Below are 16,149 nucleotides of genomic sequence, written 5' to 3' on the forward strand. Positions count from 1 at the left end.
TTCAATAGTCTCGCTGCACACTAACACAATATATTTCTGTAACGTTTCGTCTGACCAAGGTCAGACTTCCTCATAGTTCAACCTAATCGATAGCACATGTTATGTCATTGTTGGCTTCTTTTTGTTTTGATTGTGGTTAAGGGAAAATCTAAATGTTGAGTAGCTGGGCTTGCTATCGTTGCACAATAAGTACTGGTATTGTATTTTAAATGTGAAATGCTGGTGTTGGTATAGTTCAAAGGGAAATACATTTATCAGGAATCAAAACCAACGATACTGAATCGTCATCTTCTAAATGAAGAACCAAATTGCAAGAGGACTTGTCGCTATTCTTCTTTATCAATTTTTCTCTGAAGTTTCCACACAATCTGGTGTCGCCACGCAAGGTGTTACTGCAGGTTTGTAAATTAAGTATTGAATTCAATGTACAAATTGACCAAATATTAATTACGTACACGATCCATAGATAAAAAAAAATCTTCACTCCATAAGTAATTTTATCGAATAAAACGAATGCTAGACATATTCTATTATGCATTTTTAAAATTGCTACTAATGTAGCGAACTGCCGCGCCGCAAAATACACTATCAAACATTCGTCATGGGGGAAAGAGCAACACCATTTTCAGTTTTCTCTCTACCGTATATATTACATACCGCATACCTTCAACATTAAAAAATGACAAACTAAAGTCGTCATGCGACCAACATTCAATTGCCTCAAGTCAATATTTTAACGTGACTTATTCCGCGACAGAACAGTCAATTTTTCATCTTTGAAAAAGAGCGAATAGACATTGAACTAAAGTCGCTGATTGCAGTATTTTAGTCGCGTAGTTTTCATTATTTTACGGTATGTCAGGTCAATAAATATTGTGAACAGGATTGCGGTAGACATTAAATCAGTAGCTTGATAATTGCCGAGCCTCGGCACTGAGGCACTGATATATGAACAAGAATATCGGTTGGAAACCGAAGACTTATCGATCGATAGTTAGGGGATCCCCCAAAACAGAAACTGCAGTTTCGATTCATCCGCTCTTGTAACTTGCGCACTGCGCATCGCACACACACACTCGGCGGGTCTCAAAATTCACTCGCTTTACAAAAATCTAGATCACTATATCAATAATTGATTGATAACTCGCTAATTATAGGACATAATTCGCCCGAAATCAATAGGAATCTGGTCCGAGATAAGATGAATGCACATGCAAAATCTGGAGCAGATTCAATCTTGCTTTCGTGAGATATCGCGTGCATCTAACAGACAAACATACAGACATACAAATACCTATCAACATACTTACCGATTAACATCGATAAGAAATGATTTGCAATACGGAATGTTTGTCATACCATCTTATGTACTTGGATGTGTGCCAATTATACCACATGTATAGTCACACAGTGATTTGTTCAAGTCTTGTAGGCACTATAGTACAAAACGAGAATATCGGTTGGAAACCGAAGACTTATCGATCGATAGATAGGGGATCCCCCAAAACAGAAACTGCAGTTTTGATTCATCCGCTCTTGTAACTTTCGCACTGCGCATCGCACACACACACTCGGCGGGTCTCAAAATTATCTCGCTTTACAAAAATCTAGATCACTATATCAATAATTGATTGATAACTCGCTAATTATACGACATAATTCGCCCAAAATCAATAGGCTTCTGGTCCGAGATAAGATGAATGCACATGCAAAATCTGGAGCAGATTCAATCTCGCTTTCGTGAGTGATCGCGTGCATCTAACAGACAAACATACAGACAAATACCTATCAACATACTTACCGATTAAAATCGATAAGTAATAAGTACTGGGCGTCTAACAGTCGGTACAGAACTCATGTATTCCTTCGCGTCATTTTGTAATCGTTGAAGCCAATCAAGCAGTTTGGACCATGTAATGATTCTTTAAAAATGCTTTCCGTTAATAGAAAGAAATATAAGAAGAATCAATATTTTAATCCGTAAATGACTTGTAGTGGAAATGCTTTTAGTTTATTGTTGTCAGTACACCTTGAATAAAATACGCATTCAAGCTATCTGTCTATATATAACATATTAACCGATAAAAAGAAAATAAAACTAATTAAATTCTTTATAAACCGGTCAATTAAAACATTTAGAACAAATTAGGGACTGCAAAGGTATATAGCCAATATGAAATATAATATATAACACGTTATGCAAGGCTAAAGCATGATGACGATGTAAGTATGTTTTCAAAAGAGTGTGAAAAGCAAAATTAATGGAGGTTGATTTAAATGATTTGTAAACCGCGCGCCCATTGGTTGACCATCTCACTGAAACTTGGCAAGTCGTAGTATTCGCAATGATAAAACATATTTTGAAGAAGTCATTTGCAATTCTCCGCTATAACAACTTGTCGCCAGATCAAGATTGTCGAAATTCGAGACAAAGTTGCTATTGTCAAATAGAATGCAAACCTAATTTTATTGTGGACGCTAAAACTAGATCATATCAAATATCTTGTCAATGAAGCGACAATGGTCTGAATGCAAGATGGACTGAATACGAAATGTGCAAACGTATATCTGCATGCTAATTGCTTTATTATTTTTTGCACAAATAATTAAGTTGAAAATCGAACTACTCATCTACAGAATTTAAATGTGATTTAAATAAGGAAGCCTTCGAAGAGGTCAGGTGACGTTATAACATATCAATGCAACACAAATGCAAGAAGAATTGGAACTAAATGTACAGCCTCATGTACAGGGAATTTTTATGTTGAACACGTAATATCCTCGGCATATCCATCAGACTACGAATGCACTGCAACAGGGGATGGGTTAACCGCTGTCTGAAATCCGACACGACAGTAGGTCAGATGTCGAGGAAAGGTTCTTCATTGACATCCTATTGATGCTGAAATATTAGTTTAGTATTAGAGAATAAGGTTATAGAGTCGATGGCAAAAGCGGGATTTTATTTTGGAGAAGGGGTTTCGTATTTTCAGTTTTTCAACTACTAAGCTTGATAAACAAAAATAAACAGAATATGATGATGGAAAAAGGTAAATACGTATATTTATTTTATTATGCTTTGTTTCATAAAAAATTCTTCTGATGCCATTTTGTTGTTAAAAATAGCCTAACCAATATTATATTATTAGCGTTTTTCATTACTTACAGAAATCACATGCCCTAGTTTACTATTTAACGACGGATCCCGCCTTGTTGAACTTTGTGTCAATAAACCAGTGAGTTCGAAATGTACACTGAATTGCGCAGAAGGATATCAACTTGAAGGAACAAGGAAAACAGCAACATGCCGCAAAATGATCGGGAATTCAGCATCCTGGTCATCAATCGGGAATACAAAATGCGTCCGTAAGTCTTCCAAAACAGAAGTGATAAATACACTTCGCCAACAATGCTCAAATCAAAAAATCATATTCGAAGTATATATATATGAACATTAAAAGCAAATAACATTTTCCAACTAACGCAAATAATAGTTATTACTTTTGAGACAGCTCGTATTATGGAAATGACCAAACATGTAATCAATACTACATGATCTTGGCGGCGTTTTATCCATAGTTGTCAGCATGCCCATGTCTTAGACATAAACGAATCCGGAATTTCAGACAACAGTAGCTTGTAATATTTTTATATGTAGTTCTAGAGTAAGGTCAAAGAATTGAATACCCAGTAAATAGCAATCATTTTATTAGGTTGCATTTGAGTACTAATTATGCCACATTACCAAATATTTATATATTTCTCTAATTTTAAATATATCTGAATATAATGATTCAGTTATTACGTTAAAAAAAATTCATTTTTTAATTAAATTAGCTGCCTAAGTTAAAATTAAACAGAACTTTTTGAAATATAAATAACATAATTATTATAAATTTCTTGTCGCACCGAGATTAGTTCATCGAGTATAAGACAAACGTAATATTTTGATAAAAGCATCACTAATAATGATAAAAATCGTATTGACAATATCAAAATGTATTACCATGAAGTGCAATATTTGTTCATGCAGAAATAACTTGCAAAAAATATTGGTTTAATAATGGAAAAACAATGGAGTACCAATGCACAAAAAGCAACGCCCGTGGATCAGTATGTACATTACAGTGTGCAAGTGGATATAAATTTGTAGGATATACAAACCAGATGACATGTGAAAAGACCGGATCAGCTTATCCAGCTCGATGGACAAGACTAAACTATGCAAGATGTGTCCGTAAGTATTTATTATATGCATTTATATAGTGATTTAATCGATCAATTTTAATTGTAGACACTAAGCAACACCCAAAGTTGCAAAAGTGACAATGACACACTAAAGTTTTGTTTGCTTATTGTTGATTTATATTTATTAGAACATTCCAATTAATTTTTTTGTGATATTAATTAAAAAATAAATAATGTATATGTCAAAACCTTATATAACTGAATTCAAATATTTCCCTTTTCTAGATATTACTTGTGAGTCGTTCATATTACCAGAACCGATAAATAAATATTCGAAGAAACCGACATATTTGACAAGAACATGCTCAAGAAATGTTGGAACGTCGTGCGATCTTGAATGCAGCGATAGATATGAATTTCAAAATGGAGCAACTTTCAAAACTATCGAATGCCGTCAAAAGGGAGAGGGTGCAATCTGGAGTCCTGATATATCCACGATCGGAAGTTGTCAACGCAAGTCATTCTTTATATTTTTATAAATATTTAAATATAAAATAAATCTGGGATTAATTTTTTTTAAATCGTTGTCAATATGAATGTGTATGTAAATGTTGCTGTCGTAATAAAAATAACGCTTCCGTCTATACTAGGTCGCTTTCAAATTGTCTATAGCAAAAAATTGAAGGGTCTTCAAAAAGCTACTTTCACATTTGTTACATTTTTCTATTTGCTAGGCCCGTTTTACCCGAATTTAGCTGGTTTTGAGAAATGTAACGCCAATACGCGAGCATAATTCTGGTTGTTTTCACAAGCAATTGTTCACACAATGGCATAATATATTCCCGCACGCTGATTAAACAAAGTTATTTTCTACTATTTTTCCCCATTGAGTATGTAACACTAAAATACATATAAATGAATATATGTACCCAATCGTTATGTTAAATTTTAGTGAAAATACTGAAGAATAGAAACTGTAAATACTGGATGTCAGATAATTCAGTCAATGGCACAGAAAAAGCTGCAGCTGAGTGCAAAGATCGGGCTGGTCCGGGATACGAGTTAGCCATGCCTAAAACAAACGTTCAGATTCAATTTCTCTCCCGTGTAATGAAGTCGACCAAAACATTTTTGATTAATGCATGGAGGAATAATAGGAAATGGACTTGGGGCGACGGTGATCCATACAGTGAGTCCAGTGGTGATCGTTGTTATAAAGTTATATTGCACATTTGTGAATATTACAATAATTTAATTTGAAGGATTTTAAATTTCAGGCAGCACGAGTACAACCAGGAACTGCGCGGTACTGAAGTATTATCAAAGAAGGGAATATTCCAGTTGTAATCACAATTACATATGCGAGATGTGGGATGGTACCGGTATGTTAGATAAAATGAAATACGATCCACAATTTTTTTTAGTTTATAGTCATTTTTAACAAGAAATTGCAAACTTGAATACATATAAATAAAAAATGTGTTTCATGTTTGAATAAATTACGTCATTAAATCGTTGGAAGATCGGAATCAATTTATCGATTTTACAGATTGCAATATATTTTTTTGTCTGGAAATATAACGCGGTCCAATGCCGGAGCACAAAAATGCGTAATTATTAGAAACTGCATATTGCTAATTTTTTTATTCAATATTTGAGTTTGGGCTCTGAATAGTAAGTTCACAATTACAATTAGGAATTAAGTGCGGTACCCCCTTTCCTTTCAGTTCAGCTGAGTCTAAATAAGATATATACGTATACACGAAATACAAATGCTTGTCATTTCTTTTGCAAAAACATATAATTCTGAAATTTGATGAACACCGTCGAACCGATAATCTGTATGTAAACCAAACGCAATAGTAAATTGATAATTTTTACATTTTCAGGAAATAATAAAAGTCCTTGTTTGTCAAATCCTTGTATCAGTGGGGGGGACTGCGTAGTGTACGGCTGTAGTTACAAATGCAATTGTCCACCGGATTTTTTTGGACGCCATTGTCAAAAAGGTGAGAGAAAAAACAAATTTACCATTAATCTGCTCAGATCAGATATGACAACAAAGCTAATAATATTTCACAGGTCTGTTAACTGTTGCATTTTCTAAAGACGAATACCAAACGAGGCAAGGCGGATCAATTACAATAGACTTTGAAGTGGAAACAAATATTGCGGGAAAAGCTGATTTTCAACTATTCATAAACGGGAAACTAAACAAAACATTCTCCGTAAATGGGGAAGATTCTACAGATGGGTCAACTTTAAAGTATTTTACCTGCTTCATATACTTTGTCAGTGTTTTTGTTGAAAAATCATTTGGCTCATTTGTTTATTTGTTTTTCCATAGAAATCGACACACTCTAAAAGACATAACGCAAGACACGTACATAAGTGGGAAAGGAATACTGTATTATGGTTCTACAGTTGTGGTTCAAGTTGATTGCACAAAAATAACCGTTACTGGTAATTGAGAAAATTGTTTTTGTTTTGATTATGACTCAAAAAAGGCCATTAGTGTTAATTAATTCTTTATCATAGGTGAAACAAAGCAAAATGCAGTGAACGTTTCTAAAGATATCTGCAACGGAAATAAGTTGACGGTAGATTGGAGCAATCTCGAAAACTCTGAATCACTGAAATATACAATAAAAGTAAACGGGGAGAGCAAGTGAGATATTTCTGTCGATCGATGTTATTTGACTTGTCTTCATTACTGTTTTTAATTTCTACTTGAACCTATCTTCTTCAATCATAGATCATCTGAAGAACAAGGACCTTATGACGCAATAAAACTGCAAAAGAACACAGAGTACGAAATAAAGGTATGCCAAAATTAAATGTTTTTGCAAAGATGAAAATATTTAAATATTACTTAATGATTTTAGGTCATACCAGAGATTGAAGGTTGCTTTTATAAAGAAAAATATTTTCGAAAGTATGTTGAAACAACCAGCCAAGGACCCTCTGGTCCACCAAACAGTATCATGCTTTCGAATACTGGAAAAGGTTGCAAGATTAAATGGAATCACCAATACAAAAGAAATATTGGTGGATATGCTGTGAGCGTCTTGATCGATACTTACTTTAATAATCCTAATTTGATGTCACAATATTCATAATATTTCAGATACGAATTGACGAAAGGGCGAAAAACTCATTATCTTTCAGAACAAACGATTCTTCCCCTTGCCCAGAAAAGCATTTGAATATGACTTTTGAATATGAGTTTTCAACAAATCCGAACTCACAATATGAAGTACAAGTTGGGACCATTCCCCCAGCTGTTTGTCACGGAAAAGTACCGATAGCATGGAGTGATGTTGCTACTGGTTGCCCAACAAAACGAACAGGCGAGGAAATATTTCGTTCATGTGTAAAGCGCGCGCAGCGGCAATATGTTTGCATTTTATCTCTATATTTGGTCAATACTCATCGGTTAACAGAATTTTAAACTATTTTCTTTTATAATAGCTAATTATTGTACTGTCTCGCATTCTATCATCACTGAAATTTAATTTCGATGTGACGCGTTCCCATTCCAGTTTGGTGTTGGGTAGAAATTCAACTTTTCTGGCACGAATTTATGTTTGTTTTACACTCTAAAACTCTTTACACTCTGTTGCCATAACTCTAAATAACATTTTCCACAGCTCCGTCCGTAGTCATTACACCAGCGATGGACAATAGCGAGAATCCAGAACACAATACAATGGCAATAAAACTAAGTCCAGTTGACGAAAGAAATGGATCGGTCAGGTAGGATATGACTCTGATGCTTTGTTAAAATTATTTTCCATAAATGGCAGCGAACGAATAATTTGGCCAGTTGCAAACAAAATTCACAAAGTGGCTTATTCCAAATTTTTTTAAATGTATTTTTCTACTACGAAGTATACATATAATTTATCCGACAAGATTTAACCAAAATATTGTAGTTGTGTTGGAAGAGAGTTTTCAAGCATAGATAGCGATGGCTAGCCTTCAATCAGTCGTTTATACATATGAGTCTTGTGTAAACATTACCTAACATGAATAACTGCTATTTTCAGTTGTTACATTGTTGTGGTTCATAAACGTACAAAAGACGGAAATGAAACAAAAATTATAGAAGATGTTGACATTTTGAAACAGTTCAATGATACAGTAGGAGATGGCGATAGTTTTGTAGCGTTTGCCTTAAACAGGTATGCCAGAACAACGGAAGCAACGTAACCATTTATGCATGTCACCCGTTGTAACCAATTCATTTTTATTGAAGCTGATTCATTTTCACAGGTTCGATGAAACACAAAGAATTGTTCTTGGAAATGGTAGAACAACTTGCTGTGATATGGGTGGATCAAATGAAACTTGCGAGAGTAAAGGCGGCAATAGTAGAAAAAAGACATCAACTAGCAAAAACAATGTTGTGGAAGGAAATAATCGGAAGTTAGACAGTACGAGCGAATACCAACATTATATTCTGGTTTCTGTGCCGGATGAAGAGGGCGGTGATCCTATCATTGCGACAAGTGGTTTTTCCGAGCCGTGGTCTGTAACAAAGGGTAAGTGTTGATGAGTATAAAAAAAATATGTTAATATAGGCTTTTGCATTTTACTCAACACTAAAAAATAAAGTTTTGTGCTGTTATAGCTATTACAAAAAGTGCGAAGGTAAAATTCACTCGTACTTATAATATATGCGCTAATTGCATTATTTTCTCAAATCAAGTTAAAAGTCGATCTACTCTTTCACAGAATTGAAATGTGAAGCATTTTCAATGCCTTCGAGAGAACAAGGTGACGTTATAACATATCAATGCAACACAAATGCAAGAAGAATTGGAACTAAATGTACAGCCTCATGTACAGGAAATTTTTATGTTGGACCCGTAATATCCTCGATATATCCATCAGAGTACGAATGCATTGCGAGAGGAGATGGGTTAACCGCTATCTGGAGTTCGACACGGCAGAAAGTCAAATGTCTAAGTAAGGCGTCATTGACATCCTAGTGATGCTAAAATATTAGTTTAGTATCAAGGAATGAATTTATTGAGTCGATGGCAACAGCAGGACATTATTTTGGAGGAGTGTTTCGTATTTTCAGCATTTCAAATTAACTACAAAACTTGATTAACAAAAATAAACCGAAGGAATCATGATGGAAAAAGATAAAAACGTATAATTATTTTATTGTGCTTTGTTCTATAAGAAATTATAGAACTAATAATTTATATATATGTATATATATATATATATAATTTAATAATGCAACATATTATCAAGTTTTTTATCAATATTATTTTTTTATTCATTTATTAGTTCAGTTGGTTGATTTGTTACAGGTGAAAGCCCGAGAAAAGATGATTTTTTAAAACTGGAAGTAGAAATGGGAAAGTTGAAACGCGTATTACAGAAAATGCTAAAGGCACTTCTTCAATGCAAAGCATGTGGTATGATGTCCTTAAATTCAACCTCTACAGAAGTGTAGAATACTCGCAATAAAGCAAAGCCATAATTGGCACCTGTTGTTGCTAATTTTTGTAGAAAAGTTTGATACAAAAATTGCTTGATTATTTTCAATTTAGAAACATAATTTTTTCAAATAGAGCTAGAAGACGATTGTGATCTCAGTAACCCTTGCTTTACGGGTGTTGAATGCACTGATGTAGATGGAGGCGTGAAGTGTGGTCGTTGTCCTGAAGGATATATGGGTGATGGAAGAACGTGCAAATTTATCGAAGACGTGAGTTTGTGAATTTATTATCTATGGTTCGTAAAATCCTCTTCAATTTTTATGTATTTATGAAAATGTCAATTGCGTACAAGTTTATGCAACAATGACATTGAAATAAAATTCCATTTTTTCATCACGAAGTGTTCAGTAGGAAAAGCCGGCAACGGGATTCACTGCGGAACGGATAGTGATCTTGATGGGCGACCAGACGAAGAATTGCCGTGTGAGGAGCACTCATGTCAGAAGGACAATTGTGTAAATGTACCAAATAGTGGACAGGAGGACAGTGATGAAGATGGAATTGGCGATGCTTGCGATGAGGATATCGACGATGACGGCAAGCCAAACGCGGAAGTAAAGTAGTTTCTTCGATTGCACTTTTTTGGTCTCTCATGGTCAGCACAGTATGACCCCTTTCCTAAAAACAGGTCACTTGTAGCATATACAAGGGAGAACATAACTTTTGTGCAAAACGCCCATGATTACTGATTTATAACATGATTATGTAAGTAAATATATATTAAATAGCAACTCTAAAACCCATAAGTAATGTTGCATATACTCTATACATGTTGCTATACACACCCAATTATGAGTTTTTTTAGGACAATTGCCGATACATTGCGAATGCAGGGCAAGAGGATGGTGATGGAGACGGTGTGGGTGATGCATGTGATAATTGCATATCGGATGAAAATTTCCAGCAATTTGATGTTGATAAAGACGGATTAGGCGATGAGTGTGATGACAATAAGGATGGGGACAGTAAGTGAGAATATGAGATCTCATATCTCATACAAAAACCCTCGATCAATACTGAAACTAATGTCGTAATTAAGAAGAAGCCATTGAGCTCCACTTGGCGTATTAAAAGTTAAAAGGACGCAACTACCTTTGAAAAACTAGTGCTGTCTTAATCGCATGCAGGCTATTTTCGAGTCAAGTCAGATCCAGTAACTCAAGTTATAATGGTCATTCCCACAGACATTCCGGTTCGACATCTATCTATTGATATTGATCTACACCTTTTTCTAGACCATGACAACTCTGATGATAACTGTAAAAATATTCCAAACGACAGTCAGCTTGATAGAGATAGGGATAATGTAGGAGATGTCTGCGATAATTGTCCAAATCACCCAAATCCAGACCAAGAGGATTCGGATTTAGATCTTGTAGGCGATGTGTGTGACGACGACCAGGTAATTTTTAAGTACTGTAATCAGATAGAATAGCTCATTACTATGGTTGGTTTTGGTGTTCAGGCATACAGATTTAACTGAAATGGCAAACTGCGAATCTACGTTGTTTTATAAGCCAGGAATAGCTATTTGCAACAATTATCATAATAGAATATATATATTGTCTACCATTCTCTGAATTGACTGAATTAAATAATATACCTAATAATATATATTATAATGAATAATATACTATGTTTTGTGATGACCGCGATGTTTATTACTATTTGACCTAGGTTCGCTAACATACATTTCGGAGACAGTTTAGTGTCTGTAGAAACTATTCCTATCAAACATTGCAGAGAATTTTAGTAAAAACATTGGTAAATAAGTTTAAATCCAATAAATAAAATGGCAACATCTAGGATCGGGATAAGGATGGTGTTCAAGACGATAAAGATAATTGTCCGGATGTCATCAATAGTGCACAACTCGATACTGACAAAGATGGAAAAGGTGTGTAATGGAAATTGAAATGAGAAATTACAAATGACGACAACCGAAAATTTAACACATACATAATCATCAAGAAAATGATAACAAATAAATGTATTGGCATCAATTTAAAATACTAGATTTTCGTTGCATTAATATCGTTTGCTTTGTTTTAAAAAAGGAGAATGATATGATGCAATATGATATTTGTCAAGTTCAAGACATTTACCTTAAAATTACTAATATTAATTGTGATTTGATAAAGAGCATATGTACCATCTGGAAAATTCAAATTTTTTAGGCGATGCATGCGATGACGATGATGATAATGATGGCAAGACTGATGAGAACGATAACTGTAGATTGGTTCCAAACCCTGATCAGGAAGACAAAAATAGTGAGTGTGCTCATTTAAATTTGTTATGAAACATGACAAAAAGTTGTTCATGATTATACTAATTTTTCCCAATCCCTTTTTTGCAGAAAACAGCAAAGGCGACGCGTGTGAAGATGATTTTGACAATGATGATGTACCAGACGAGAATGATGTTTGTCCACATAATGCTAATATTCAGAAAACAGATTTCCGCAAACTACAACAAATTAATCTTGATCCAAATGGCCTATATCCGGCAAATTGGGTGGTGACACATAATGTATGTAGCAAAAACAATTCACTAAATATAACATGCATTGTCCACGACAATTCTCTGATTGTAAGTCGTATACTTCTAAAGGGCAGCAAAAATCAACGACTTCTAATTTCCCACAATTTTTTAACACAACTTTGAAGTAGACAAAAATAAGCAATAGAAAATGCGGAAAGAAACTGGTTGAAAATAAAAATTTCACTATTCTTCGTTGGACTAAAGATTTCAGATTCGAGAGAGTTTGAAACGGTCTTTATAGAGTCGAAGAAGCTTTTAGTGGAAAAAAGTGAATTGAACTTAAATTTGCAATTTGATTTAGGGTAAAGAAATTACTGAAACAATCAACAGTGATCCCTCGTTGGCAGTCGGTGATACTGCATTCAATGGAGTTGATTTTAATGGGACATTGTTTGTCAATGACGATTATGACGACGATTTCATTGGCTTTATTTTCGGATTCCAGGTTTGATTTTGATTAATTTGCGAGGTGATAAACAGAAAATGCAAGTAAATCAATTATCTTCAACTCTGACTATAATTGTATTCATTCTATCATTTCACCTCATCAGCTTCCATCACCTGCGCCGTTTCCCATTTATCACCAATAGCAAATGTCCGAAATAATAGTAATTTGTAAATAGTTGGTAACATTTCTTTTGCAGGACAGCAGCAGATTTTACGTTGCCCAGTGGAAACAAGGTGACCAAGACGTTGCCAAAGCTGGTTTACAAATTAAGGTCAGTTTGATAATATTTCACTTCAATTTTATCACTTTAGCAAATACATCAAAACAAATACAGTTGTAAATAAATCTTATTTATTAGAACTCTGAATGAATAAACATTAAAAATTTTATGTTCCTTACAAATTCGTTGTAGGTTTAAAAATAATTACCCGATCGACGGCGCATTAATAACACCTTCTTGTATACTATGACAAACAGGTTGTTGAAACTGTAACTGGTCCTTCGAAAAAATTATCTGATGCTTTGTGGGCGGGTTCAAGTGTAGAAGGCCAAGCTAAACTCATCTATATTGACCCAAAAAATACGGGATGGAGTGATAAAACGTCATACCGATGGGAATTGATTCACAGACCTTCAGTTGGATACATCAAATTGAGAATATATCAAGGAAGCTCATTGGTATGGTGGCTATATGTTCTAGTTAATTTCCACACAGGGTGCAACCAGAAAAATTCAGTTATGAGCTTGTGAGTGCTAAAGAAGCGTGCACTCTTCTTTTTCGTGTATTTTCAAATTTTTGCATATAAAAAATTTCGAATACTGCATGAAACAATCGAAATTTTTATTCTGAAAAATATATTATATATATAAAACAGCGCTTATCATATAGCTCAGTTCTGTCTAAATATCCCAGCAGCAATGAATAATGATTCAAAAAACCTTATAAATATTTTTCTATGTATTTAGTTGACTGATAGTGGAGTAGTTATCGATGGAACGTTGAAAGGCGGAAGACTGGGTGTTTTCTGTAATTCACAACAGAACATCATTTGGTCAGATCTTATGTACAGATGCAATGGTGAGTCAATCAAGTCAAGTTTCGTATTTGTAAAATATGCTGTGCAAGATACTTATACCAAATCCGTACAAGTCGAATGTACAAAAAGAGGTGCTCCCGTAGTATGTGTACCAGGTTGGGGTTGGGCCAAAATTTCATTGCGATTTTCTTCTTTTAGTTATATTACGAATTAGGGGACTGTCTGTAGTAGCCAAGTGAATAGAACCCTACCCATAAGTTTCAGTCCCTTCACACAATTTTATGTAAAATAGGCGAACAAAATTAGGTACCTCTATATTGGTACACATACTTCTGGAGCGCCCAAAAAGCAGCACTTCAAAATAATAATTTAATTTTGAATTCCATCATAGTTCAAACAAAGACAAATGGCTCTATGTACCTAATAATTAGAAGTAGCAAATACATAAATCTTCAATTTACAAGCATAGCGAGACGTGAATTAAATGTTCGCATATATATTTTCAGAAACACTGCCATTTGATTATCAGAGCAGCTAAGCATTGACGCTGGGGCGAATGGAGAAGAAAAAGAATTGAAAATTGTTTCGTAAAAATTCTCAATGAATCTTTTTGACGTCGAAATTTAGTATTCACAATGTTCAATGATAATTTTTTTTTTCAACTAGATAGATAAAGATTGAAGATGAAATAATAAAGCTTCTCCAAATATGAATATAATGCTCGATTTATTTTTATTATATTTTTCTCATCGATAATTCATGCAGAAATAGTATATCAATGGGGATAAAAGAAGACAAATACATAGGAACTTTTATGCAGTCTATTAAAATTTGATAACAAACGTTGAGTTAAGAGGTGATGTCGGAGTCAACCTTTTTTCAAACCCGAGTCCAGAAGTCAATTGTGAATTTTCCCGACGACACAGCAATGTTCTTAAAGCAAAGTATAAAAAACAAATAAATCCTAGAGCTGCAACGTAATTCCTTACGTCCGTTGACTACAAGCTTATAATAGCTGTTCGCTTCGCTTCAGGTCACTCAGCATTATCAAACAAAAACTTAACTCAGTTGTAGTGCATTCATAGCGGGCTGACCGAACCAGTTTTATTAAACATATGTTTCATTACAAAGTCTTTTTAAAGATATTTAAATTCAAATCTAAATTGGGGGAAATAAATTCTATCATAATACAAATAATAAGTTTATTTACGCTTTTGGGGCAACCAATTTAAGCTTCAGTAACAGTACAGCTTCCCATGGGATGTGAAAGAATCGTCGTAACCCTGTAAAACGCAGTACTCGGAGTTTATTCGAACAGACTTGGCGAAACACTTTTTAAGGCAAATGTGTATGACTGTTAGTAACCAATTGGAAATAAATATAGACTGCATGACATATAAGTATGGCATGGATATACAACTGAATTAAAAAAGAAAGAAACTCAAATATAAAATTTCATTTCAATTTCAAAACGTGTTGAAATACATAATTCTAATATACGAGAAGGCCTACTTCTGCTTCTTTGAAATGGACACTCTAAATCATATAATTATCTGTTGAATGAATATAATATTCATATAATACAATTTCATGAGACACACATGATAAAATCTATTCATGACTATGCCAAAATGAAGCTCATCTCGTACCGTTAATACACTAATTCTAACTTTTGTTGTCCATGACGTCCACCATTAGCATGAAAGCCTACATACATGTCATCATAACAAGAACACTGTTTACCGGCTGGTCGATAAAAATGTTCCTGATTTGGTTGTTTATATAAACTTTACCTTTGTCGGATTCAAGAAGAGTTAAAGAATTTTGTCAATTTGTTTGTATACATGTCATGCATCCGACTGTTTCATGCGAGTGTTTTTTTGGGAGTGGGTTTGGGCAACAAATCACAACACCAATTCCAACTGATTCATCATCGATGGTCAAGTTATATGACTCCTCTGTCGAAAATTTGCATGACCACTTTTATTCATGCCCTATATGCAGGGATTTCATCGATCTGGAAGCGAAAATAAGGACGACTAGAAAACATTCTGCATTGTGAGCAGAAATAGCTGGCTTTCCTATGGCTTTCAGGTTAATGTCATAATTACAGGCGTCACAGTGTGCGAAGCACTCACTCTTCAAGCTTTGTTTAACTTTGAATTCTTTCTCGTATAAATCACGAAAAACGTTCTTACGTTTGCTCATTTTTAAATTTAAGTTAAAATAACCACCACCACGACAAAACCCAAGAATCGCCACATTAACAATGCTTCATGCTTATCTGTGCCTTGCTTCTTTGAGTTCCAAATAAGACTTATGATTCCACCATAAAGCTTTGGCGATAAGACAAACAACACAAAGCTTCTTTTATAAAGTCCAAACAAGACAAAATAAGGAAACGCAAGCCAAA

At 34.3% G+C, this 16,149-nt stretch overlaps 1 protein-coding gene across 2 annotated transcripts; it reads left to right on the forward strand.

Moving 5' to 3' along the window:
- Positions 1–234: 234 nt before the first annotated feature.
- Positions 235–14,768, forward strand: LOC120331376 (uncharacterized). Of its 2 annotated transcripts, none has more exons than XM_078109638.1 (30): positions 235–398; positions 3,169–3,366; positions 4,034–4,237; positions 4,474–4,701; positions 5,141–5,377; positions 5,466–5,570; positions 6,078–6,197; positions 6,271–6,454; positions 6,536–6,651; positions 6,727–6,856; positions 6,944–7,010; positions 7,074–7,247; positions 7,316–7,538; positions 7,839–7,944; positions 8,238–8,372; positions 8,464–8,732; positions 8,926–9,159; positions 9,516–9,623; positions 9,780–9,916; positions 10,049–10,261; positions 10,513–10,672; positions 10,943–11,109; positions 11,514–11,604; positions 11,885–11,980; positions 12,067–12,239; positions 12,553–12,696; positions 12,896–12,970; positions 13,177–13,377; positions 13,666–13,777; positions 14,243–14,768. In XM_078109638.1, exons 1-30 carry the CDS (start codon positions 296–298, stop codon positions 14,272–14,274), a joined length of 4,542 nt encoding a protein of 1,513 aa, XP_077965764.1. In that variant the 5' UTR covers positions 235–295; the 3' UTR covers positions 14,275–14,768. The 2 variants fall into 2 exon arrangements, with proteins under 2 accessions (XP_077965764.1, XP_077965765.1); XM_078109639.1 differs by lacking the exon at positions 235–398 and adding an exon at positions 2,717–3,050.
- The last annotated feature ends 1,381 nt before the right edge of the window (positions 14,769–16,149 follow it).

Source organism: Styela clava, chromosome 2 (assembly GCF_964204865.1).
Source record: "Styela clava chromosome 2, kaStyClav1.hap1.2, whole genome shotgun sequence".
NCBI lineage: Eukaryota > Metazoa > Chordata > Ascidiacea > Stolidobranchia > Styelidae > Styela > Styela clava.